General features: G+C 48.9%; 1 protein-coding gene across 1 annotated transcript in view; it reads right to left on the reverse strand.

Annotated features, from left to right (window-relative positions):
- Nucleotides 1-3,857: 3,857 nt before the first annotated feature.
- The window catches only part of LOC133354686 (SUN domain-containing ossification factor-like), a 28,921-nt gene continuing 7,305 nt past the window's right edge, over nucleotides 3,858-25,473 (reverse strand). The window contains 19 exon segments of the mRNA XM_061571736.1: nucleotides 3,858-5,795; nucleotides 5,969-6,000; nucleotides 7,781-7,866; nucleotides 8,399-8,415; nucleotides 8,417-8,542; nucleotides 9,896-10,000; nucleotides 11,159-11,246; nucleotides 12,242-13,363; nucleotides 13,991-14,063; nucleotides 14,578-14,646; nucleotides 14,739-14,804; nucleotides 15,686-15,789; nucleotides 16,865-16,920; nucleotides 18,072-18,092; nucleotides 18,962-19,067; nucleotides 20,616-20,723; nucleotides 21,562-21,629; nucleotides 22,601-22,716; nucleotides 23,578-24,980. Coding sequence (XP_061427720.1) covers nucleotides 5,343-5,795; nucleotides 5,969-6,000; nucleotides 7,781-7,866; nucleotides 8,399-8,415; nucleotides 8,417-8,542; nucleotides 9,896-10,000; nucleotides 11,159-11,246; nucleotides 12,242-13,363; nucleotides 13,991-14,063; nucleotides 14,578-14,646; nucleotides 14,739-14,804; nucleotides 15,686-15,789; nucleotides 16,865-16,920; nucleotides 18,072-18,092; nucleotides 18,962-19,067; nucleotides 20,616-20,723; nucleotides 21,562-21,629; nucleotides 22,601-22,716; nucleotides 23,578-24,980 — 4,219 coding nt within the window. The 3' untranslated portion in view covers nucleotides 3,858-5,342.

Genomic DNA, 25,473 nt, shown 5'->3' on the forward strand with positions numbered 1-25,473 from the left:
AATATTATGCGCTCAGGTATCAGTATTTGACACATCTGCCAATCCCCACACCCACGATCTCCTCGCCTTGGCAAACAAAGTGCATTGTTTAACCTACTGGGTGCCTGCATCCTCAATACCGCCAGCTGTATGCGCACCACGTATCTACATTAGATACACGGTATTGTCGAAACAAACGCTGTTCTGTAATGGGAGCACGCACAATTAAAAGCTTACCGCTTCGCGTGAATAACCTGCTGTGTCCATGGAATATCACATTTAGATGACACGCCGGAAGCGTGCATGCAACACACACGAATGTAGCATTGCCCCTGACACAAGTATTGATGAGTGCTGCTGGCATTATACTCTTAGGTTTTTTCGGTAAAGTCACGTAGGTAAACAATAATAATAAAATAAAATAATAATAAATGAAAAATAACTAAATTAAATCGCGACGTTTCGGAGGCAACACAAGTCTCCGTCTTCAGGTGGGACCGTCACAGCCAAATTTACTGTCAAAGCTAAATTTACTGTATCAAGTGAAATTTGGCTGTGACGGTCCCACCTGAAGACGGAGACTTGTGTTGTCTCCGAAACGTCGTGATTTCATTTAGCAATTGAAATTTATTATTATTATTGTATTATTATTATGTTTTACCTACGTGACTTTACCGAAAAACCCCTAAGAGTATGAATCCTTGCAGTCACGAAAGCTTCAAATCTAGAATGCTGCTGGCATTATTCGAATCGACATCCCAGGTCAGCGCTCGCTGTTGTGCGCGATTGTGTATCACGTCGCAGAAGGCTTTCTCAATGCAGGTTCCAGCCGATTCGGTAAACAAGTATAACCCGTAAAACAAAGTTTTTCACTATAAATCCTTTATATGCGTGGCGGCTAGAGTCCTCTCGTCCTCTGGCTTGAGATGGCTGCCACCTATGGGTCAGATGATTGCATGGCAGCATTAAGCAATTGGTAATTAAATATTATATTTTTGTCCTAAAAAGTGTACAATTTTGGAGAATTTTTTTTCACGAACATTAATTGTTACGCACCAACGAGTCTGTGTGGAAAATGTCAGCTCGATTGGATCACGGGAAGTGGGTTAAAAAACGACCGAAAGATTTGCACGGTCCTAAGCAAGCAAGCAAGTGAACTTAATATAAAGGATTTAATAAGTATAACCCGTAAAAACTAAGTTTTTCACTATAAATCCTTTATATGCGTGGCAGCGAACTTAATATAAAGGATTTAAAAATATATTCGCCTGTGGAGGACGCGGGGATCGATCCCGCGACCTTTGGCATGGGAAGCGAGGGCGCTACCAACTGCGCTACTCCGCCACGGCCTGTGGAGGGGTTACGCTCTGGGCTCTTACACTCTGACGTTCAGCCAAAGCCATGAATTAGTTCTATTTGAATATATGTAAAATAAAATTTTTTTGCCTAAAAAGTGTAACATTTTGGGAATATTTTTTCACGAACAATAATTGTCTGGCACAACGAGTCTGTGTGGAAAATGTCAGCTCGATTGGATCACGGGAAGTGGGTTACAAAACGACTGAAAGATTTGCACGGTCCTAAGCAAGCAAGCAAGCACGCGAACTTAATATAAAGGATTTAAAAAGACCATGCTGCCCAGGCCGTCACACATGTTTGGGGAACAACAATTAGAGTATCAATCTTGATTTGAAGCTTTCGTGACTGCAGGAATCCATACTCTTTGGTTCTTTCGGTAAAGTCACGTAGGTAGAAAAATGATCGATCATGACGTTTCGATCGCCACACAAGCAATCGTCCTCAGGTGATCTATTAATTTTCTACCTACGTGACTTTACTGAAAGAACCAGAGAACAAGGAAAGTCTCCCCAGTTATCTGTAAAAACGATTTGAGAGTTTTCCCACTTTCATGCGAAGTGTTTCTGCGGGGAACGTGGTTTCTTCCATCGAGCGTGATAATGACGCTCGTGACTGAGCCAGGAAATCTTGTTTTTGAGGAGCATTCCACATTTTAGTTGTTGAAGCCAATTCAATTGAATCGAGATGATGAATTTTAGTCGACCCCAAATCACCATCATTCATTCAAATACCAAGCGCTGTCATTTTGAAGACAACTATTTTAAGAACATTATTAGAAACGTCATGAATGTGCTGGCACTTAGAATATAACGCCAATGCATTATTCAAACCCGTTGGAATTCTTGAAAGTTGCTGTTATGCCATATCGACGACATGATTTAAGTGAGTGATGAATGTGAGTCAAGCGCAAATCGTGAGAATTCATCAAACTACCGGTGGGGGAGGGAATGATTAATGCAAGCCTAATATCAGTGCGACTCTCCTTTCCGTGAAAGAAAATCACTTTGGGATTGCTCTACAAGTGTAAACTAATAACACTGGTCAACACTTTTTCTGGCATAAGGTATTCCAACGGTTTTAAGGTAATTTTGGGGTGCTGATTCAAAATCTGGCATCAGTTTTTGTCTATCACATCAGGTTTTTGAGATATCAAATATTGTATTTTCAATAACAACTGCAGAAGAAAAATATTAAATAAATGTGGATATCTACATAAAATTATATTATAAACACACTATCCTAAAAATACAGCACCATATTTTAACACTAAAGCAGTCACTGACTCGCAACAACTTGCAATCATAAGTGACGGAGTTAATTTCGGGTAAAATCAATGAAAATGGGGTATGCCGATAGCATAAAAAACAGATTTGGAATCAGCACCCTGAAATTAGTCTAAAACAGCTGCAAAAGTCCAGAATTTTTGTTGTTGTTGACCAGTGTAATTATAACTCACTAGCGTCACCGTTAAGCCTTCGTTAAAATGGGAACATCAGGCGGGCTCGCATATTGAGCAATGACTTCAAATGGTTACGCTTCCCTAAATAGCATCCAACGAAATTTATTCCAAAGTAGGCGAAATAAAAGCTGGTGAGTTAAACTGTTCAACATCTCCCCCTGCGCGTTTGCCAAACGCTGCTCACCGAACCTCGCTCAGGCACACGACGGCGCACTGTGTAACGTGACGACGCCAGATGGTATTTAGCAGCCGGACGGAACAATGTTTTAAACGGAGGTAAAAAACAAGTGGGTTAAGCGGGGCGGCGGTGGGGGGCCCCATTCACTTTTCACGGCACGCGACAATAGACCTCGCTCTGGCGAGCGCTCGCTTTGCTTTGTGCGCATTGAAGGCGACAAATTGAGGCATTAAATAAACATGGACAATGCACCGGTAACGGCGAATGCCATGATGTCTTTCAGAGCAATGCACTGTACATGCATGTTAGGGGGCTTGGCTGGCACATGCGGAGGGAGGGCTTCACCAGGTAGCCCCGAAGAGAGCGGTGGTCGACTAGAGAGAGGTGGACAACGAGAGAGTGGTGGACGAGAGAACGGTGGACAACGAGAGAATGGTGGACAACGAGAGAGCGGTGGACGAGAAAGCGGTGATCGACGAGAGGTCGACGACGAGAGAGAGCGGTGGACGCGGGGCTCAAGGGGGGTGGCTCAAGCCCGGAGCACCGAGCCGTGACGTCACCATTGACACGTGGGCGGGCGATGTCACAGTTGCCCGTGGGAGTTGCAGTTGTAAATTGTTGATGTCTTGTTAATATGCCAATGAGGCCAACATTTTTTCAAATTTAAATTGCGAAGAAGACAAGTTATCCAATTTGGTGGAGCTTATCCAAGCCGTGATTAACATTGACACTGTTTGACCCACGATGCATCGGCATTTCATGTTGAGTTCAATGCCTGGCGTTGTATTAAATCAGATGTAAATCTTTGTACTAAATAGACAACCTTTGACTTCAAAACAGCACGCACACACATACAGGATATAATTCAACATTTTAATGCAGAACCTCAAAGCCAAGTGCGATCGCGTTGCACTTAAGTTCAACGCGCTGAAAATGTGCTGAACAATTTTAAAATCTACAGCGAAACATTGCGGTGATAAAATTCATTACTCTTAACCAAGATATACAGGCCAAATAGGCGACGTCTACAGTTACGTGTTTCTTATATTCCGAATGTGGTGGTGGTAGTGGCAAGCGTCTCGTTCGCGTTATCCGCTTGTAGTAAACCAAAATCATTCTGCACCATCATTCACTTTCATTCACAGTCATTCACAATGAACTCAGAGTGGGCTCCCAATAGGGGCCTCCGTGCAGTGCTGTGTACTCACGCTCTACCCACACTGGCGAGTGTCACTTTGTTGTTGGGGGGGTCTGCAACCGATTTATAAAATCTCCACATTGCTATGGCGAGGACTGCTCGTTTGCTGGGTCGTGCTTATTATTTTATCGGACCCCCAGAGAAACGATGAAGATCGACGATGATTGGCTGGAATTGACTCTGGTCAGGCATTCAACTCATGTTCTGATGATTGGAAGCTCTGCGACTCTACGAATTAATATGCATCCCAGCCCAATATACAGTGCACACGCGTATATTCAGACCAGTATATTTACAGCTGTAATTGTATTTTGAATATACAGCCTCATTGTCAATCAATCCACTGCTGCATGGCGACTTCCCTGTACCGTCCGCCATGGGAGTTCTGACCATACCTCACCACGCTGGTCAGTGTAGGTTGGTTCAGTGGAGTTGCAGGACTGATTAGGATATCACGAGCCACGGATATTAGCCGTGGCCTGGGAGTCGAACTTGGCGAACTGGATTCATTGCGCAGCGTTTACCGCCGCACCACAACTCCCCTGTTTACACTATATACATGCCCACAGACATATCGATACAAATGCTGTCCTATGCCTATACATAATATTAATATACGTGCACACACACACATTGAGCACCATGCATATTGACATATAAACACATGTGCTGTATATACCAGGGATATCCTACAAGAGTGTCTCCTCCACTTTCCTCAATAACTTTGAATTACACTGAGTACAGCGTTCCAGATAGTAATTATTGGAAAAGTCATGAGCATTTTGGCTGTTGTAAACACAACCTCAGTCATTTGCTCTGCACATGCGGCCAAAATGGAACCGGCGTCAGGAATCCTTCACCGTGAAAAGGTGGACGAACCGTTTGCAAGTAGAATTCTCTACAGCGGCGTCACAACAATAATGAGGCTGCCATTCACGAGTTGTAAGGCGGATGGGGCAGCATGCAACGGTCTCATCTGTTCTCAGGGTTATGCGTGGCCTGGCATTGTTGTGTTTGGAGGAGGAATTGTGCCACGTGTCAAACGACGGTCCAATGAATATTTAATACTGTGCATCGGACGAGCTGACAGTTACTGAAAGAATAGGATGCATTACATTTGGGGTGTGCCGTGTAAACGCACGGGCGGTGTTCAGGCAGCTGCGCCGGTGTCATTCGTGCGCGACGCCGCCATTGGCCTTGGCGACGTTCCGAAAGCTTCCACCGCGAGCCGGCAGCTGGCTGCGGCGCTCTGAGGCGATCGTTGCGCAAGGCTCGGTCCGCTCCGGGCGGCCGTGCCGAGGCCAACCCTGCCGGTCCCGCGCATTCGCCCGGCTCGGGCGTTTCTCGCCGCCGCCGCCACCGCATAAGCCACCGCACGTGCCCACGTTCCGCGTCCCGCAGAAGTACGAACCCCGGGCGGCTGGGCCGTCGGGTTCGTCGGTCGACGACGGGGACTCGGAGTCGCTGAACCGGATGGCGGCGGCGGCGGTGGCGGCGGCGCTTGAGGGGGCGGCGGCGGCGGCAGTGGCCGTGCGCAAAGGGGGTGGCAGGAGGGCGAAGCCAGGAGTCGTCAGCGCTGAATTGCGCCGTTTGGAGCGGTCGGGTGTTGCTCCTCCACAGGCCTGGCAGCAGGGAAGAGGACGGGAGAGAACTTCGCAGATCAAATCACTCCGAATGCGCCAAATCTCATTATTTTTAAGCAAGAATAAGAGATATAATTACTTCGTTATAGGTAGGACTCCCAGACTGATAGATTTTTAACAGTTCCAAAAACCAACTACTGCATGCAATTTACCTTTTTGCCAGAAGGAGATGATTTTACAGCAACTGCAATGAGAAAATAAGTCACAAAACACACAGAAACGTTTCAGACATTCGTGCCTTACACGGGGGAATGCATCTCACTCGATGCAGCTATCAGAAATGTCGTTTTTGTGAAATGGTGGCACTTGGCTTGAAAAGTTTCATCATCTCCGCCCTCTCGTTTCTCTCTAGGGTTTTTGAGTTTCCAGGACAGATGACTCCTTGGCCGTGAAGAGACGCGCCGGTCGCCACCCAAAGCGAGCGATGAAATATCCACATTCCGATGTCGGGAGGCCAGTCTCTCCGAAGGGTAACCATCATTAACTTCCCACGAAGTGGTACTCGTTGTATTGACCCCAGGGGAGTAATAGACTTTCGGGATTCTGGGATGGGATTTGAAATTGACTTGCAACCTACAAATTGAGACACGCCGGTCGCCACTCAATGCGAGCGATGAAATCTCCACATTCCGATGTCGGGAGGCCAGTCTCTCCGAAGGGTAACCATCATTAACTTCCCACGAAGTGGTACTCGTTCTATTGACCCCAGGGGAGTAATAGACTTTCGGGATTCTGGGATGGGATTTGAAAATGACTTGCAACCTACAAATTGTGAGTGAAGCACTCTAAGCACAGTGACATACAGCCAGATAGAATAACCTAAGAATGATAATACTTTATACAGCTTGATAATAAACCATTCCAGGTTTAGAACGACAACTTTTAGGATGTTATACCTCACTTTCAGGAACTGTATACGACACTAACACATTCCTGCAGAGGGAGCTGGTAGTAACGTTGGGATGCTCGGTCAATCGCCAGGGTCAATGGCGGCGTGGTGTATTCCGCAAATATGGCCGACTGTGAGGGCGGGCACAAGCCGGCGTGAGTAGGTTAAACGTTGAGTTTTATAAGGGCACCACGGGGTGACCAGCCCCTCCCCTCCCCACCCAGCCCCACCCTGCCCACCCCCCACCCAGCCCCACCCTCGCCACCCAGCCCTTCCCCACCCTCCCCTCCCCACCCTCCCCTCTCCACCCAGCCACACCCCTCCCATTTTTTGATGCACGACGGACGGACGGACACAATAATCCCCTGTGGGCTGGTGTAACCAGGAGGTTCCTACCGGTATTAAAACTAAAATGACTGAGACGCTGCATGACAAGCACACACGCCCACACGGGCGAAAAATAAAACCGGTTCAGAAAATTCAACAGGAGCAAGAGCGCCCTCTGCTGTGCAAAACAAGCACGGACGTGACCTGGGCCCGTGTTCTTCGTCACGGATCGGATCTGGCTCAACATTCTGACACTCGGGCTCAGCTCAGGCTTGAGCCGCTCATCTGCTTCTAAAGATGCACTAGCGGGTGAGCCGTGGCCTCAACGTTTAACCTACTCACGCCGGCTTGTGCCCGCCCTCACAGTCGGCCATATTTGCGGAATACACCACGCCGCCATTGACCCTGGCCATTGACCGAGCAACCCAACGTTACTACCAGCTCCCTCCGCACGTAAATCCTGAGCCTGGCTGGGACCAGACTCAGAGCCGGCTCAAGCCCGAGCCAAGTCGTGGCTAATAATACGCGCCTCGGAGTCCACCAACTCTGGAACTTGCTCGGGGGACTCTCTCAATCTGGAATTTAAATTTGACATCTTGAGCCGCTGGCCCACAAAAGACAGTAATTCTAGAATGGTCCAGCTGTTTGATCAGATACTACAATGTGGTAATCGGGAAAATAAAAACCGAGTGTAAGACGGGGGAAACACCGTTGCGATTGATCTAGTGAATGGTTTCTAAGCCCATACCTCCGACGGTCTGGCTTGACGAAGAAGTCACGTCGGAAGGCTCGGTGTTGGAGGAGGAATTCTTCATGCCGGTGTCCGGTATGAAGCTGGCACACACGTGGGTGGCATGCACAACGGGTATCGCATTTTTTAAGTCATCAGTGCCCACTCATGCAAGGATGTAGAAGCATTTTATCGACCCTGAGAGGGATGATGGGCTGAGTCAACCCCCCAACCTGGATTTTAGCTCGCAGCTTCCCATGGAGAGCCGCTCTCCCTACCGCTGAGCCACCTGGCCAGGTACAAAAAAAACAGCGGCAAGTAAGATACGTTGTAAGTGGTGGTATAGTAAGTAGCACATTTGAAGCTGAAACCTGCAACCAGAATTCGATTCGCAGCCACGGCCACCACCTTCTGTTGAGTTATAGCTAAACCGAATCCGGTTCCCTCGCTTCACCAACCCGCACTATGGTCAATTAACCCTCACGGCCCACACCATGTGGGGGAGGGCCTCATCCAGCAGTAGATTGATAAAATCCCCTTCACGCCTAAACATGCACACAGAGAACCAGTTGGAAGGCTGCGGCCGAAATGTGCGCGGAGAGGAGTGGCGGGCGGACAAGAGGCGGCGCCCCGCACCTGCTGGCGACGTCGCCTGAGCGGGGACTCGACAGCGCGCACGCTGTCCGGCGCTCGCTTGCAGAACCACAGGCAGAGCGCGAGCAGCAGCAGCAGCCCCAGCGCCTCGCTCGTCAGCAGCAGGTACAGGTGACAGGCGGTCACCTGAGGGGGGACGCGCACACGCGCACCGCAGCGACCGATGAGTTTGTACGCGGCGAAAAAGGCACGCGGGAGTCCGTTCCATGTTTGGTGAGAGAGGCCCTTTTGAATGGGCAACGTGAGTCGTCCTGTGGCGTCATCTCGGGCAGCGAGGTACGACGTGGGGCCTGGCGGGAGTGCGTTCGCCACGCGTTGCGGAGGGTTCGTGGTTGGACTACGGGCAGGCCACCGTGGTTCTTACCGCTGGTGTACTAACCGCCTCATTCGCGGCGGACGTTAGAGCTCCCGTGATATTATTAGAAGATGACTGGGGCGGTTGTGCGCCCACGTGACGGTCCAACTTTGAAAAATTACTTTGCTTGGGAAACGCATGGCAAGAGTCGCGCACCCTTCTGAGAAAACCTATCAGGGCTCTTCAGAAAACGAGTTTTGAGACTCAGTGAGGTTTTCCTGGGGGGTAAAAAGTGTGCTTCAAAATAACAATCTTCATTAATTATTAGTCTATGTTGAGTTAGATCGTGTCGAGGTATAACGGAAATTTTTATTTTTACTCTGAACAATCCACCACCTGACGGAGCCAATCAAAATCAAGTAGCCACGTGGTCAAACAAAGCAAACCGTTCCTTCTGGCGGATTTAGCTCTCGCGGCTTTGCACCAATTCTATGGAGGTACAGATCGGCGATCGCACCACCCCCCCCTGTAGCGGCTCGACCATTCGCGGTTGGCCGCGAGACTCCTGTACGCATTGTGACTGCACTGCTCGCGATGATGATGCTGCTGCTGCTGCGGAGAGAGCAGACACGTGGCGCCGTCTTGTCCTCCGTGTTGTCTCCCAAGCGGCCCATCGTGGGTCCCAGGTCACGTGGTGTTCCCAGGTCACGCGGTGTTCCCAGTCTCCGGTGAAGTTCAGCTGCACGATTTTTTTTTCTCCAGTAGTGTACAGCACTGTACATGGAATCGTGTACAGTATTGTACACTATATAACTTTTTTTCATTCTATATATTTACTATGCAAGTTATAGTTAACACAAAAAAAGAATGATCATATTTTACATTCAAAATGCTTCCTGTTTAATGTGCTGGGTGGATGTATTATGAACCGCGAACCAAACCATAATTTTCTATTTGCCTTTGAATTTGCGAATCGTGGATTTGCCGATTGCAACTATTTTCAAGAATGTAACTCCCCACGATGGGCAAGGGTTTGCTGCATACCAAGTGATTTGGCTTATCAGCAAAACCGGGTTTACAGACAATACATATTATGGATATTATGGGTAAATGAAAGGTGAGAAAGCCGTGTGGTGGATGACGAGGGCAATGTCCACGACGCTCAGATGGGAATATCGACCGACCTCTTGCTTCAGCTGCTGCACACTTTGTGTGACGGCCACCAGACCCAAGGTCAGATTCTCCACTCTCGACAACAGCTCTCCCATCAGATGTTCGTGCTGCACCACCTGCGATATCACAACAAAGACAAAGACACCCCCCCTCCATGTAGCCTTTAACAGGCTGTTGGCGAAAGTGCCGTTAGCGAGCACTTTCGCCATGAGATGGGCGGGTGGCCAGCGCCACCAACGGCAGCGTTTGTATCCCGAGTGGCGATGTTCGTTTACACATCGCACGAGGTACTCATTTGAAGCAGAGTCGAGAATAGAAGAGGTCCAGGACTCGTTCTGACAATAGTCACCGTGTTGGTGGGCGTGAGCGGAAATCGAATCCGGGTCGCCAGGTTCGCAGTGCTGTGCGCTAACCGCTACACTACCGCTCCCCACTACCGCGATTATCACACGCAATTCGGGCAGTATCTCACCAACCTTGGCAGTACCCAACTTCACAAAGAGATAACAAATGTACCGTAAACCAATGAATACATTTCATCTTCTTGGTTCTTTTGGTAAAGTCACTTAGAAGGGAAATCATTATTATTTCCCTTCTACGTGACTTTACCGAAAGAACCAAGAAGATGAATCCCTGCAGTCACGAAAGCTTTAAATCGAAATTTAATACATTTCCTCCTTGCTGTTGTTATCTATTTCCAATTTTTCTACAAATGTTACTATCGGTGTCAAGTGAGAAGACGAAGTCTTCATTTGGAAGGACAGCAGGGCAGTGCATCATCCCATGTTGGATCAAGGCCTTGAAAGAAGATATTGCATCTGAGAACCTTGCAACTGCTCCCCCCCTCGCCCACGCTATGGAGTGCACTTTCCATACGAGCTGCAAACAGTTAATTTCCGTGAACAAAACTACGTTCATGAAGATGTTTTTTGTAATTTGACCAAGCCACACTTTTCATTCCATATATTCATTTCAAATTCATCTTTGTCCGTGCAAAATATTTGCTTTTGTCTGTAATGCTACTTCTACTTGGTCGTTTTTATTTATAATTTCTATTTGCACCATTATTGCACTTTGTCTTTATGTCATTGCTTTTGTCATTGTGGTTACCCTGGTCACGCTTGCTAATGTGGTTCCTACCCTCGTCTCTCGAGTTCCCACCCAGCTACGCACAATCGTCCACAGTGACGAGCCTCATTATACAGCGCACCACAATACTCTCGTGATCACTACTTGTGTGTGGAGAATAACATGAATTACACATTTTTTTTTACCTGCTCTTGTGCCATGCGTGAGGAGTTGAGCAGCTTGGCGATGGTTTTGTCAAAGGTTTTCTGCATCTCCTCCATCTGGCGTCTGTACCTGTGTGTGTGTGTGCGCACAGGACAGCACATTTGGTGTAAATTAATATATGAGTAAGTAACCCCGCGAAAATGTTTAATCCGAACGATGTTGAGCAAAAACATTCTTTGTATTATTTTAAACAATGTGCCTAAATAAGGTGTTCTATCAGTGTGCAATGTCTGCTATGGCATCGATTATAAACATGGACACAGACTAAGAAAGTGGAACACAAGCTGAAAAGTGCACAAAGCACATAGAGATGCAATTCTAGAATTACATTGACAGACAGAGAGAAAAAGGCATGGATCCCAGACTTACTGAGGCTTAAATTTCGATTTAAAGCTTTCGTGACTGCAGGGATTTATCTTCTTGGTTCTTTCAGTAAAGTCACGTTACTGAGGCTTTTCTGGGTAAAGATGACCATTATAAACGCTAAGGTAATTGTATCCGTGGCAATATGGGGGCGCTATTTACAAATCCTGTAAAACTCGCTTGACGCGCTTTCACACTATCACGCGTTTTTCGCTATGACGAGGAACGCGCGGCGTTATAAAACAGAACGTGCCCATTATAACGCAGTTTGTGAGCGATTGACGACAAACCACTTTCTGGAGCTGTGCAGCTTAGTGGTGTGCGATACGGTACGTGGAATGACACAGGAACGCACGGCATCTCACTGTGCGTGCGTACGTCGTAATCTCGACAATCTTTGTCGTTACATTATTTGTGGGTAAATAGTTTTCGCTGAACGCGTTTTTTGCTTAACCAGGAACTTTTCACGTACGCATCAACTTGTTAGATGCGTTCCTGAAATAACTTGTTATTCAGCCAGACTCCTCCCGGACGCGATGAGGAATTTGGACGAAATAACTACGGACACGGAGGAACTCAGCGCTTACAGGGACCGCTTCTATGTGACTCGTCGCCTCGGACCACGGATAAAATGCTAGGATTTTTCACGGCTAAAATTGGGCCGAGGGCATCCGGGTTTGCAGGTAAGAGGAATGGAATACCTTAGGCTGACCTCCTCCAGGTAGCGACTGCTCAGGGACACGTTGAGCTCCAGCGCTCGGATGCGGTTGCTGAGACGCATGAAGACCGACTCCTTCTGGGCTGAACCGAGAGCCAGCGTGCCGCCGGGGGCGGGCGAGAGGTCGCTGGCTTCAGGGTAAACGTCGGCCTGCGCCGCGTCCGCCCTGGCCTCCTCGCCGGATCTGGCCGCGGGCGGCGGCCGCGCGTCCCCCTCGCTCGGCTTTCCTTCCTCCGAGCGGGCGTCCCGATCCGGCGGTTGCTCCGCGTCGGAGATCGTCGCCGAAGCCTCGAGCGCGTCGACGGCTCGCGCCGACGGCACGACCGACGTGGCCTCTTTGCCGTCGTGCGTTAGTAAAATGTCGGGCCGAGCGCCGGCCTCCATGAACGTTGTGACGGACGGCTCCACGCCGACGGTGAAAAGCTCGTCGCACTCCGACGCGTGGCCTACGATGGCCGTGCACGCAACGTGCGATGCGTTCTCCTCCTCGTGGCGAGCGTCGCCGCTTATGCTGCCCGTTTCGGCGCCGTCGCCGATCAGGTTTCCAAAAATAACGCCGCTGCTGCGGAGATCCGCGGCGAGCGGCTCCTCTGTCGATGGGCGCGCGGAGAAAATGACGGCGTCTGAGGGCGCGGGACTGATGTGATCCGCGGCAGGCATGCTCGCATCGGCTTTAATATCGGCCGTAACGACAGACGGCAGAAGGACAGTGGCGGATTCATGAGCCAACGTAGCGACCGACTCGCTGGCTGGTAAATTCGATGCGGTCGGAGACTCTACCATTTGTAGGACCAAGTGGGAGCTAACGGGCAACGATTCGTACTTAACACTCGCTGTGTAATCGATGGGAACGTGCCATGGGCATTTCTTCAACACCACTTCCAGAAAAGTTACCCGATGGCTCTGTGCCAAATAATCGCCGCACTGTCCCTTGTCGGTTTTGCTGAAAGGGCCTTTGTTGGGCAGAATGAGTTTTGTCAGTTCTTTCTTCCGCTCGGTGGTCAGTGTGTGGTCATCCAAAGTTGTGACCCCGGGTCTCCTCCTATCGTCATGAACGACTGCGATTTTATCTTTGAGCACCTCAGGAAGTTCGGCTTGGTCTGGTCTGCAGAAAAAAGACAGACGCACCAGCCCAATTTGACTCCATTTTGTTTGGTGCAATACTAAATGAGGTCATCAAACATGCAACAGATGATCAGAAACAAAGGTTAATAACACTTAGGCCGTGCATTTGTCGTTTTGTCTGTTTATATACTCTGATAATAACCACCCTAAGCTATTATGAGGTTTATGTAATCTAATTTAACTATGCGCTTTCAACGCAATATGACCGAGCAAACTTTTGTTTAAGGAAATGTACTTTATTTAATACTACATTTGTTCACTGTTTTTCATTTCTTCTGTAATGCGGTTGTTTTTGCCACGATTTATATTTGCTTCATACTATAAACTCGTACTCCTGTTAGTAAAACGTGAGCACCATTTTGAAATCGCGATAACATTATCCGTGGCCAGGAATTGAACTCAGGTCCACAGGGTGCAGAGCGCGGCAGACAAACCCACTGCAACACTGGCTCATCATTTATAAACAAGCGCGTACGCAATGCAAGAAGACTAAGGGCGGCCGATGCGGCACGCATAACGATTGGGAGTTTAGGAGAACCGATGTGAACCTGTGGAGCCACTCCAAATTTGAATGGGCGTCCCCACGCAAGATGGGATGGCGTCGTACCCATTCACAGCTGTCTCCGGCTCCCCAGAGGCATTCTCCCGCACCGCATGCTGATCTCGAAGAGCCACTCCAGCTGCAAGCAGAACAGCAAGCACAGCGATGGTTCAGGACAGCTTCTCAAGCACCCCAATGCTAAAGATTAAATACACGCACGACAATGCAGGACTTTGGGCTAATACATTTATCAGAGTCTGTATATCCGAGTAAAATATAAGTGATGAAGTTTTGTCTGTCAGCTCATGGGCCCTTCCAGACCAAATATATGCAGGTGCATTTATTTAAGCGGCTAACGTGTGGAAAAGGTTGACTTTTTGGGTCTCAAATTTCGACTTAAAGCTTTCGTGACTGCATGGATTCATATTCTTGGTTCTTTCGGTAAAGTCTCATCAGTATTGTCACTAATTGTATAAATGCTGCTGGATTGCTGGGTATAAAGAGTGAGGTATTTATACAATTCTAGAGTTTTGTACTGAATGTGGAAAATTGAAGGTCTAAAATGTAGCATTATGTTTAGACAGACTCTCTCATCGATGGCCAATAAAATGATAAACCGACGGAATTTCTGTCCGTGAAAATGTGAACCTTACGGCCTTCCTTGTCCCCCTTGTTGCCTCCGAGCACCTTGGCTGCCATGTTCACCATGCTCAGAATGGCACCTAAGGGTGCAACGCATCGCGAATGAGTCGGGGTCACGCACGCCACAGTCACAGCAGAGTGGCGGGCGACGTGCTGGTGCAAGTCAACTCACTCGTGGCAGACCCCAGCAGGTTGTCTGAAGAGTTCTCGTTGGGATTTCCCAACCCAATGGCGATATCTGACAGTGCGTTGGGGCGACAACAGACACATACATTAGTTTCCACTTAAGGGTGCTCATCGTTTACAGTTGAAGCGTTTACATGTTTGAGCTTCGTGTGTATCTTCTTGGTTCTTTCGGTAAAGTCACGTAGAATGGAAATAATAAAATAATAAAATAAAACATTATAAAATAAAACGTAATAAAATAATAAAATAAAACGTTATAAAATAATTACTTTATTATGTTTTACTTTATTATTTCCATTCTACGTGACTTTACCGAAAGAACCAAGAAGATGAATCCCTGCAGTCACGAAAGCTTTAAATCTTTGTGTGTATGTATGTTGAACTTCTTTCGCACCGTATGTAGCCAACCGTGACAATCGGAGGTGCTTTCACAAATGATGAGAGTTTTCTCCATTTAATAACGGGGCCAATTTATTTCTTCACCGAGTCTCAAGACTCTTTTGAGGAGGGTTCTGTAAAGTTCTGCAAAGTGGGGGAAGGGGGGGCAGCAATCGCTTCATGTAATCCTGATAAAATAATTTGCGGTGTAATTTATCAAATTTGGCAAAAAAATTGGACCCCACGATGCTGGCTACGCGACGGTCTGCTCTTCTTCAAATGACGTCACGGGATCTTAACGTCGACCGCGAGCGACGCGGGCAGCGCACGGTACTTCATGGTCAGTATTAACCAGGGCGGCCTGTCGGTATCGAACAGTGAAAACATTCGTAACAGGCGCCGAGCGCGTCACCGCCGGGCTGCGTCACCGCCCCATGTGAGGGAGGGGGAATGCCGAACTTGGGTCCCAACGTTCCGTAAACTTCGACTCCCCATGGCAAGCGGCGAGGACAAGGAGGGGGGGGATTGGGGGGGGGGGGGATTGGGGGCCCTCACCGCGGTCCTCGTCGTGCAGCTCGTCGGACGCGCGCCCGGAGCGGCGAGTCTCGTCGACGTCGTCGATCTCGTCGTACTCCTCCACCATGCTGATGCCGAGCACCCTGGGAGCACAGAGGGAGCGACGACGGACAGGTCCACGCAAGCGTGCACGGGGGACGGCGGCGGCGGAGGCGAGGGGGGCACGGGCCACGCACCGTCTGCACGATCCTAGCGCGTTTTTTTTCTTTTTCCCCGGGTTGGGCTGCACGTTGAGCAATTCTTCTGTCGGGCTTTCGCCACGAATGGCTGCGGGCGCCTTCACGAGGTGGATTGGGGCTCAATAAACTCCCGGAGGTGCACGCAGCAGTGGGAGGCGATGGCTGAGGTGATCTAATTGTCTCTATGATTATTGTGTTTTCCATCTTTTATTGGTCCCTAATTATATCTCGACTACGATGAGTGTTACGTCAAGATAATTATGTTCTCGCCTTGCTCTCCATAGAGAGTCTTACAGCACATTCCTGCGGAGGGAGCTGGTAGGAACGTTGGGTTGCTCGGTCAATGGCCTGCAGGGTCAACGGCGGCGTGGTGTATTCTGCAAATATGCCCGACTGTGAGGGCGGGCACAAGCCGGCTTGAGTAGGATAAACGTTGAGTTTTATAAGGGCACCACGGGATGACCAGCCCCTCCCCACCCAGCCCCACCCCTCCCACCCCCACCCAGCCCCACCCTTCCCACCCAGCCCCTCCCCACCCTCCCCACCCCACGCAGCCCCACCCAGCCCCTCCCCACCCTACCCACCCTCCCCACCCAGCCCCACCCTCCCCACCCAGCCCCTCCCTCCCCACCCAGCCCCTCCCTCCCCACCCAGCCCCTCCCTGCACGACGGACGGACACAATAATCCCCTGTGGGCTGGTGGAACCAGTGGGTTCCTACCAGTAAAATCTATGTGATACACCAACCCATTCCTCTGAACTAGACAATCGCCATCACACACCCGAGTAGAAACGGAAAACATTCCGACTGCGAGTGGCGTTCTGCCACAGTGCCACCACCCTGCCAGATCGGGAAATGCGCGCACACGTCAACAAGAGCGTGCTGTTTAACCAAACGACTTGCAGGAGTCTGCACGACGACCACGTGGAGAAAAATGCAAAAGTGCTGCGTTGCACAAGAACGCTCTTGCTCGAGTTACCTTATGAGGCTGATTGGACAGAAGTGTTCAGATCCGTGATGGGAAACCAGCTCAACCTGAAACGAACACAAGTAACCGCACATCGCTACTGCTACACGCAGTAAAAACTACGTAAATTTGTATTAATCATACAAATCTAAACTTAATATCTAGTGTAAGAATAATATAAAATGAAACATAAGCGGCAAATTAAGCCCGAGAATTTATAAAAATTCACACACTTATAGTTGTCAGCTTGTCAATCCACTGCCCACAAGTACTGTGGTTAACGCAGACATGATTCCTTGTAAAAGGTTTCAGTTTGGTGTTTTAACATCTTAACACAGCTGCTTTGTTGCCAGAAAAAAGGGGAAAACCTATTCTCATATTTTGGTACTGGCAAAGGAGGTTCCATGATGTGTTGCGCATCGGCAGTTTTCTGATAGTATTTCATAATGCGGGTCGGGGAGTACAACGCGTTAGTGAATCGAGAGTGGGCGCATAAACGCGCTAAGAAGGGCGTCTCGAACTGTGAAAGGGCAAGCCGCTGTCCCGTTGTTAATGAACCGGCCAAGCAAGGAGGAGTTAATGAGGGCGACAATGCAGCTAAGCGGTCGTGCAGCTCGCCGCTCGTTTTGCAGGTAACACACTTTTCGGAATCCGGCAGGCCTGGTCAATACTGCGGGTGTATTTAACCATGAGACGCGTGCCGTCTGCTTCGGTGGACGTGAAAAATGATCCCGTGACTTCGTTCAAAGAAGAGTTAGACCATTCGTGTGCCGGCATCACGGTCAAAATTAGGAGAAATTGTTCCCAAAATTACCCAATGGGGAAACGCATCGCAATCGTCACCCCTACTTGAAAGGCTTCGCAGGACCATTCCTCTAAAAGAGTCTTGAAACTCATTGAGACTTTCCCTAGATAAACAAGTGTAATAACAATAATGTGCAAGATTTAGAAAACGTCAAGTTACTATTCTTGATGGACCACTTCAAATACCGCACGGCAGTAATTTAGCATGAGTCCGCATGGCTGCGTGGCAACCTTTCACCATTTGTTCTGTGGAAACTTCCATTCAAACCGAAGTGGCGACTTGACCATTTCAACCCTTGACCCCACACCGCAAACGCAAGCGGTGGCTTAGTGGGCACGCATGCACGAGAATGAGGAAAAGGCATCAGCAGGGACACAGCACGCACAGCAAGGCAGAGGGGGCACATTTCCTAACCTTTACATACTTGGTGAACATCTGGATGCCGACAGGAAAGGGAGAACAATCAGCGGTGGAGATGCAACATACAAGTTGCATAATTCATTCAGCATCATCTCCTCGGGTGCACAACAGCACCGCCCTTTAACCGGCTGCGATTGCACGGCCATTGAATATTACGGCTACGCGCTACCGACGACCTGGGCAGGGGCGACCTGGGACAAAAGCCACCTTAAGCTGCGTCGCCATCGCGGGGATAAAAAGCCACACCATGGCCAAGACAACCAACCGGTTTAAGCGGTGCGCCTTTGACTTCTGATGAGCTTAGCGGGAAAACTGTCAACCGACGGCCAAGTCTCCACATCTTAAGGTCATTTTTCCGCAGGGTGCGTCGCGCGAAGGGATCAAAGTCGCCGGCACGCTGCCTCGGAACGACGAGAGGGGGGGGGGGGCTTCAAAGTTCCCGGAGGCCAATCCCAGACACGCTTCTGTGTCACAGCCACAGCGACCGGGGCTCTGATTAAATCTTCTGTCTGAATAAGTGAGCATTATTTGATCTAAAAACACGACGGACAATTATGTGCATACGTCTTTCAAGTAAAAAACGAACCCGACTCGCAAACAGGATGAAAATGTACCTCCTTTATCTATTGTTTAAATAATTGCATTTCGGATGCAGTGAAAACTTGTGTCGATATAATTTAACATTGTTAAACTTGGGTTTTACCCTCACAATCAGATGAATTTACGCGAAAATAATAATTGACTTCAATTGCTGAATTGATATATCATTACATGGAAAGGTGATAACACAGTGCGGCCGTGTGCAAGCGTTCCTATACAATCAGACGATAAGTTAAATGTCGGCAGGTCCAATTCAACCACAGTGCTTGAATGTGCCAGCTCACCTTGAGAAACATCGCATACATCTGCTGATGCAGAGGGAAGCTCTGGATAATCCTCTCATCTCGAGCATGCAGGGTTCCCACCTTTACCCATTCCCTGATGGGATATCTGGCGAAGTGGACAAGATGGGGTATTATTTGTTGTCGATATCTCGACGTGGAGTGTGGATCAGTGCTGAATGTTTGCCTAAAATCACAACGCCCCTTCTGGATCACAGCAGCAACGGCAGCCTCACTCCACGCCACAAATACAAATGAAGGCGAGAGATGGCAGCAAGTCTGGACCGCGGCCTACGACAAAAATAAACATCTCGTACAGTACCCCTACCGTCAAACCTCCCGGTTTCAACCTTCCACGCCGCCAATGGTCGACCATCAACCGAATCGGGACCAGGCCATGTGGCCGATGCGGCCACCTGATGCACAAATGGCACGTCAAAGATTCAGCGGCCTTTGAGTGCGGCCACTAATCCCCCAACTATCGACCGCCATCGTAAACACCGCGCCACTGCTGCCTTCACTCCTTTAAAGGAGGAACGGACGAGATCCACTCCGCGTCTGAACAGACAATCGAGTGGATAACAATATCTAAAATTACATCTTAAATCCGCTGCTCTTAATCCATACGAAAGAAGAAGCCCGATAATGAATTGCGTGTCTTCGACTACAGGTGTCTGAGATTGATGCTAGAGGAATGTTGCGGCAAGGTAGGAGTCCTAGAGAGACCATGAAAGGGAAGTGCGGCAAATTACGGCAGGAGGGGCGAGGGTCGACTGCCGTGGCCGACCCCCGGCAGAGGTCGCAAACGGGTTTTGATTCCTTACCCGTACCCGTAACCGGCCGCACCAGGGTCGCAAATGGGTACCCGTAACCGGCCGGGTACCCGTACTCTACCCGTACCCGTACCCTACCCGAAATGAGTGACAAACGGTTACTCACCAGTGACTCACGGCCTACCCGTACCCGTACCCGGCCGCACCAGGGTCGCAAACGGCTACCCATACCCGTACCTGGCCGGGTAGCCGGGTATCGGGTAGGGTACGGGTATCGGGTACCCGGTTGCGACCTCTGACCCCCGGGGGTGGTTTCCACGAGTTTGGCGAGCGGCTCACAATTGGAAAGGTTGAGAGTTCAAATCCTCGTTTGTGGTTGACTCGGCCCATCATCCCTCCAGGGTCGATAAAATACGTGTCACCCTGTGGACTTGTGAAATGGTTGTCCTTTGGAGATGGACATTCTCCCCTGCTATAGGAATGAGAAGATTCCCCAAAACCGGCTCAAGGCTGTCGGCTGGAGATGAGCATCGCCTCAATGCTCACTTGAGCAGGGAGTCGCTTCGACTCTTTTTATGGAACATTGTCTCAGAGGTAAAGGCCTACTCATATCAGATTCAAAATATTGATTTAATCTGGAGGAATCCGATGAGCTATAAAGCTCTTTCCACGGATGTCCAGTAGGGGTGGGTAAGAACGTTACAACAAACAATACAAAAACACGATAGTAGAACAAAAACACAATATACTGGCAGATCTGTAAGCAATGCCACATGTCGGCTGTACAGGTGTGACGAGTTTTACGCAAGCCTTACAGCACTAATCGCTATTCCCTAGACACAGATCAGTGCCGGCAGTACGAGTTGATCCGCGTGCATTCTGACCTGTCACTGATGGACACCACAAAGTCCCTGGGGGTGGAAGAAAAGAGCTCCAGGTTTCCGATGTCGATCTGTTTCACCTGCACAGGCTCACAAAGCTCTATCACAAACCTGCAGTGCTCGCACACAAACACACACACACAAACACACACACACAAACACACACACACACAAACACACACACACAAACACACACACACAAACACACACACACAAACACACACACACAAACACACACACACAAACACACACACACAAACACACACACACAAACACACACAAACACACACACACAAACACACACACACAAACACACACACACAAACACACACACACAAACACACACACACAAACACACACACACAAACACACACACACAAACACACACACACAAACACACACACACAAACACACACACACACACACACACAACACACACACACAAACACACACACACAAACACACACACACAAACACACACACAAACACACACACAAACACACACACACAAACACACACACAAACACACACACACAAACACACACACACAAACACACACACAAACACACACACACAAACACACACACACAAACACACACACACAAACACACACACACAAACACACACACACAAACACACACACACAAACACACACACACAAACACACACACACAAACACACACACACAAACACACAAAAACACAGATTCCCCCATTGAACATTAGGAGACCCATTAGTGCCATTGAACACACTTGAATGATCACTTTGTCAATTAATTCTAGATTTGAAGTTTTCGTGACTGCAAGGATCCATATACTCTTTGTTTTTTTCGGTAAAGTCACGTAGGTGAAAATAAAATAAAGAAGGACGGGCAGGTGGGCGGTCACATCCGAAGGCCGTGCGTGGTGCTCGTGCGAGTATAAATCCCGATTGCCGTGGTCCAACATACCAGATCTTTGCGCTGCAAGGGTTCAGCATGTACAAGTCTTTGTTCTCCATGAGTATGGTGGAGGTGCTCTGTAATGACACACACACATACTCAGCTCTTGAATGAGAGGCAAGGCAAAATAAATGAGCAGACAATACACCTCGTTCCCATGTCTGTCCCTCTAAATAAAAATGTAAAGTCGTTTTTGTACACAGCCCGTTGGCCACACGGTATTCTGAGAATTAATTTATTCAGCCAGATTTGGTTTAATGTAAGCAGATACAACATTATGCGTCTCATCAGCAGTCAGACTTGCTTAAAACTAATGCTGGTGAACTGACAGATAGATGGTCACAGGCAAGGACCCTCTCCACGATTGGATATGCGGCCTAGTCCGGCGGATATCATACCAGACATTACTAAACAATCATTAGCTTAGTTGGTTGTGAATATAAGTAACATAATAAGCAGACATTACACCTCCTTATATTGTGTCATGCCATGTCCACACGAAATCAGCCATAATTATAATTATATTTGGCATTCGTAACATTATTATAGTCCAGGGCTATTGCAAAAACGCTGCTTGACAGGCAGGGCCTGCAGTAGCTTTACAGGAGGAAACGATGTGCTGCGCGTTATCCAAATCAAATTGGAGGTCATTATTAAAATTTGACAATTTAGCACACAATCCACCGACGTCTTTGCAACTTTAACATCCACTGTGAAGCAGATGGCGTGTGAGTTACGGTGAATATACCACGCGGTATTAACCAGGGTGGCCTGCCGGAATCGGATCGCGAACCACTGCAACGAGCGGAGAAATGCACAGCCGGGCAGGCCGCTACGTCACCGCCCCTACGAGCCACAATGCCCCCACAATGCCCCCACAATGCCCCCACGAGCCACAATGCCCCTACAATGCCCCCCATGCGCCACAAGGACCCCGATGAGCCACAACGCCTGGCCTCAAGGTGCCAGCGGCCGGTACCCCAGGAAATGCGTTCCTGACTCCTGGCTACTGCTCGTTGTCTAGCGCCCTCGGGGGGGCAGCCCTTACCTGCGCCTCGGGGTTGGCAGACAGGATCTTGGCTCCGCACTCCACCGACGCGTAGTTGTTGAGAGACTTTTTGGCAACCGGAGGCAGCAGAACAGGAATCGCAGGCATCACTTGGTCTTGAAAACGCAGCATGGGCACGATTTGATTACGAACCGAGAAAATTAATCCAACTCAGAAAGCCAAACAAATACAACCATCACAGGATATTCAATTATTAGTAGGGCAAATTCTACCATGAGCATGAGAAAATAAAATTGTTCTAATTTCACTGGGTCATACATTTATTTCAAAACGAAATCTTTAAAGTTAAATGTTTCAAATCAAATTAGATGTTTTTCAAGAAAGGAATAATTTTCTAAACATTATATATTAATTCTTTTAGAGTAATTTTATTCTGTGAACTTTTAGAATTTCAGCTTGAAATTTTATGAAGCATTACCCCTGGTTATTTCCTCGTGCAATATTTTACATGTGGACGTATTGGCGGTACGCCGGTGCAACATGACACACCTGTCCTAATAAAACAGTCTAAAATATATATTTTCACCCGACATTCGTCTTAAGACTGCTTTGACATCACAATAACTGATTTTGAAGCACCAGGGGTTGCAAACCGGTGGGAAAATAAAAAAATTATTGCGAAAAAATAGCTTTTTTGTATACCGCACACCACCAGTGTACCGCCAATACGTTAATTTACAGATTTAGCCAGGGAATGACAGCAGACATTATTGTGTGTGTGGCCCATTAACAAACCCTATATTCGCTCACAGCCCTAGGAGGGCATCACTGGGTCCTGAGGACAGAGGGGATTGAACGAATTGCATCTCGAGATTTTGCCCATGTGCACAGATACTCAAAATATATATTGGCAAACAACTCAAAGCATAAACATCCTGAAAAGAGGTCTTGATACTCAGCGATTCAATCCTAGATAAACATACGACGCGATTTCGATTAATAATAACACGACTCACCTTGCTTCTCCTTCTCTTCTTCCAGAACCTTCTTTTTCCACTCGTCAAACGACGGGATGTCCTCAGGCTTGAGCAGCTGTCCTCCCTCCTCACCATCGGCCGGTGTCAACACCTCCGTGGGTTCGCTGCTCGACGGGCTCTCAGACTCCTGCATCACGGTTTCCAGCCGCGACTCGTTGTGTTCACCTGGGTGGTCATCTGTAATGACGGCGACGGCGGCGACGCTGGTGAGAGAGGACGCCGGGAGTGTGTCGCCAGCGTGAATTCCTGCAGACGGGGACGGTGTCGCCAGGGCCTGTTCAACGTCCAGACGAGTCGCCTGTAAATCCTGCTCAGCGTCCTTCTCGGCTGTGACCATCATCTGCTCGAGAGAAAGCATCTTTGCTTCCAAGAGGACCTCTTGCGAGGCAAACTGCTGTTCCATTTGCACCACCGAGGGTGTTATTTTCTGAACGGACTGTGCCGCTACCAAAGACGTTCCCACCACTGCTGAATCTTTCTGATCCGCTTTAACAACAGACGGTGTACATTCTGGCAGTGACGTCACTTCCTGGACTGACAATACCTCCGAAAGCAAAGGCTTCTGGGAAGGTGACATGTCGTCCTGTGTTGAATGCTCAGCCAAAGGTGCAGATTCGTCAAAAGAGTGTTGTACTCCGACCGACATTTCTTGATGAAGTGGTGGTTGAACGATTTGTACTTGCGACATCTGCTCATTACTCAGCTCATTACCATGCACAATTAATAACACATCTTCCCGATTCACTTTTTTATCTTTGAACGCAGGTTCCTGCAGAGGGAATCCATTAAAATCCACGACTTTCTCATCGGCGTGCATTCCTATTTCTCCGTGAGATTTCCCATCGTCCTCCGGTGAGACCGATTCTTCGCTCGACAGCTCAGTGCCCCGTGCACTCGTAAGTTCATCCGTTGCTTCATCCGATGGCGTTGTTTGCTGCCTCAAGGGCGTGGACATCAGCGGGGGCAGGGGCTCGGTCGCACGCCGCGAGGAATAAAACCTGGCGTCCGTCATCCGAGAGGAAGCCGGGTTGCCCTCCGTCGAGGGAATCGAGCGCAACGATGCCTCAATGCGCGCGGAGGCCGTCGTGGTCGCGCGGCCGCCCTCCGCTCGACGCGACGAGAGCCCCGAGTCCGACAGCGGCAGAACCTCCGAGGAGCATGGTGGCTGCGAGGAAGGTGGTGGCGGCACCTCGCAGGGTTCGAAGGACCACCGTGACGCGTCGCTAAGGGGGGTTTTTCGTCCGTTGCACGATGCGTCGGCCGTCATTGTGGCGTCGCCTCGTCTCGCCGTAGCTTGGTGTGATGTCGCAGGTTCGTCCGCTTCCAGACTGCCGAGCGGGCCTTCTGACGCGCGATCGATTCCAATGCTCCCGTCCTCCGAGCTGCGTTCAACAAATGACAGCAGGCGTGGGTGATGTGAGTCCCGTGCCGGGCGGTATTGCCCTCATTAATAAAGTCAGAGTAGGTCCTGCTGAAAAGCACATTGAGGTGGAGCTCATATCTACTGGCAGCCCTGAGCCAGTGATGAAAATTCCACATTTATTCTCAACTGGATGAAATTAACACAGAATACCGGATTGTGTGCTGTCGGATTTGGTGGTAACAAGCACTGTGAGCGCAAACATTTACAATCAATCCCAGTCAAGTAACCTCGTCACTCTCGGCTTGATAAACTTAGTAGCATTTTGGGAAGTCAGTTGTGGTTGCCGAAAATTAGAGGCTGCCCTCTATCATAATCCAAATTACATCCACGCGAAAGCAGAGCTTTGGTTAACAGCCGACGATGCTGGTTGCAATCTACAGCAAAACGTTCGGACAAAATTGTCAAATATTCCTTGGGCTTTTCAACATTTCTCTGTTTTTTTCTGGAATAAA

The sequence above is a fragment of the Lethenteron reissneri genome, chromosome 48 (assembly GCF_015708825.2).
Source record: "Lethenteron reissneri isolate LAM-NWPU_2019-01 chromosome 48, ASM1570882v1, whole genome shotgun sequence".
NCBI classification, from domain to species: Eukaryota; Metazoa; Chordata; class Hyperoartia; order Petromyzontiformes; family Petromyzontidae; genus Lethenteron; species Lethenteron reissneri.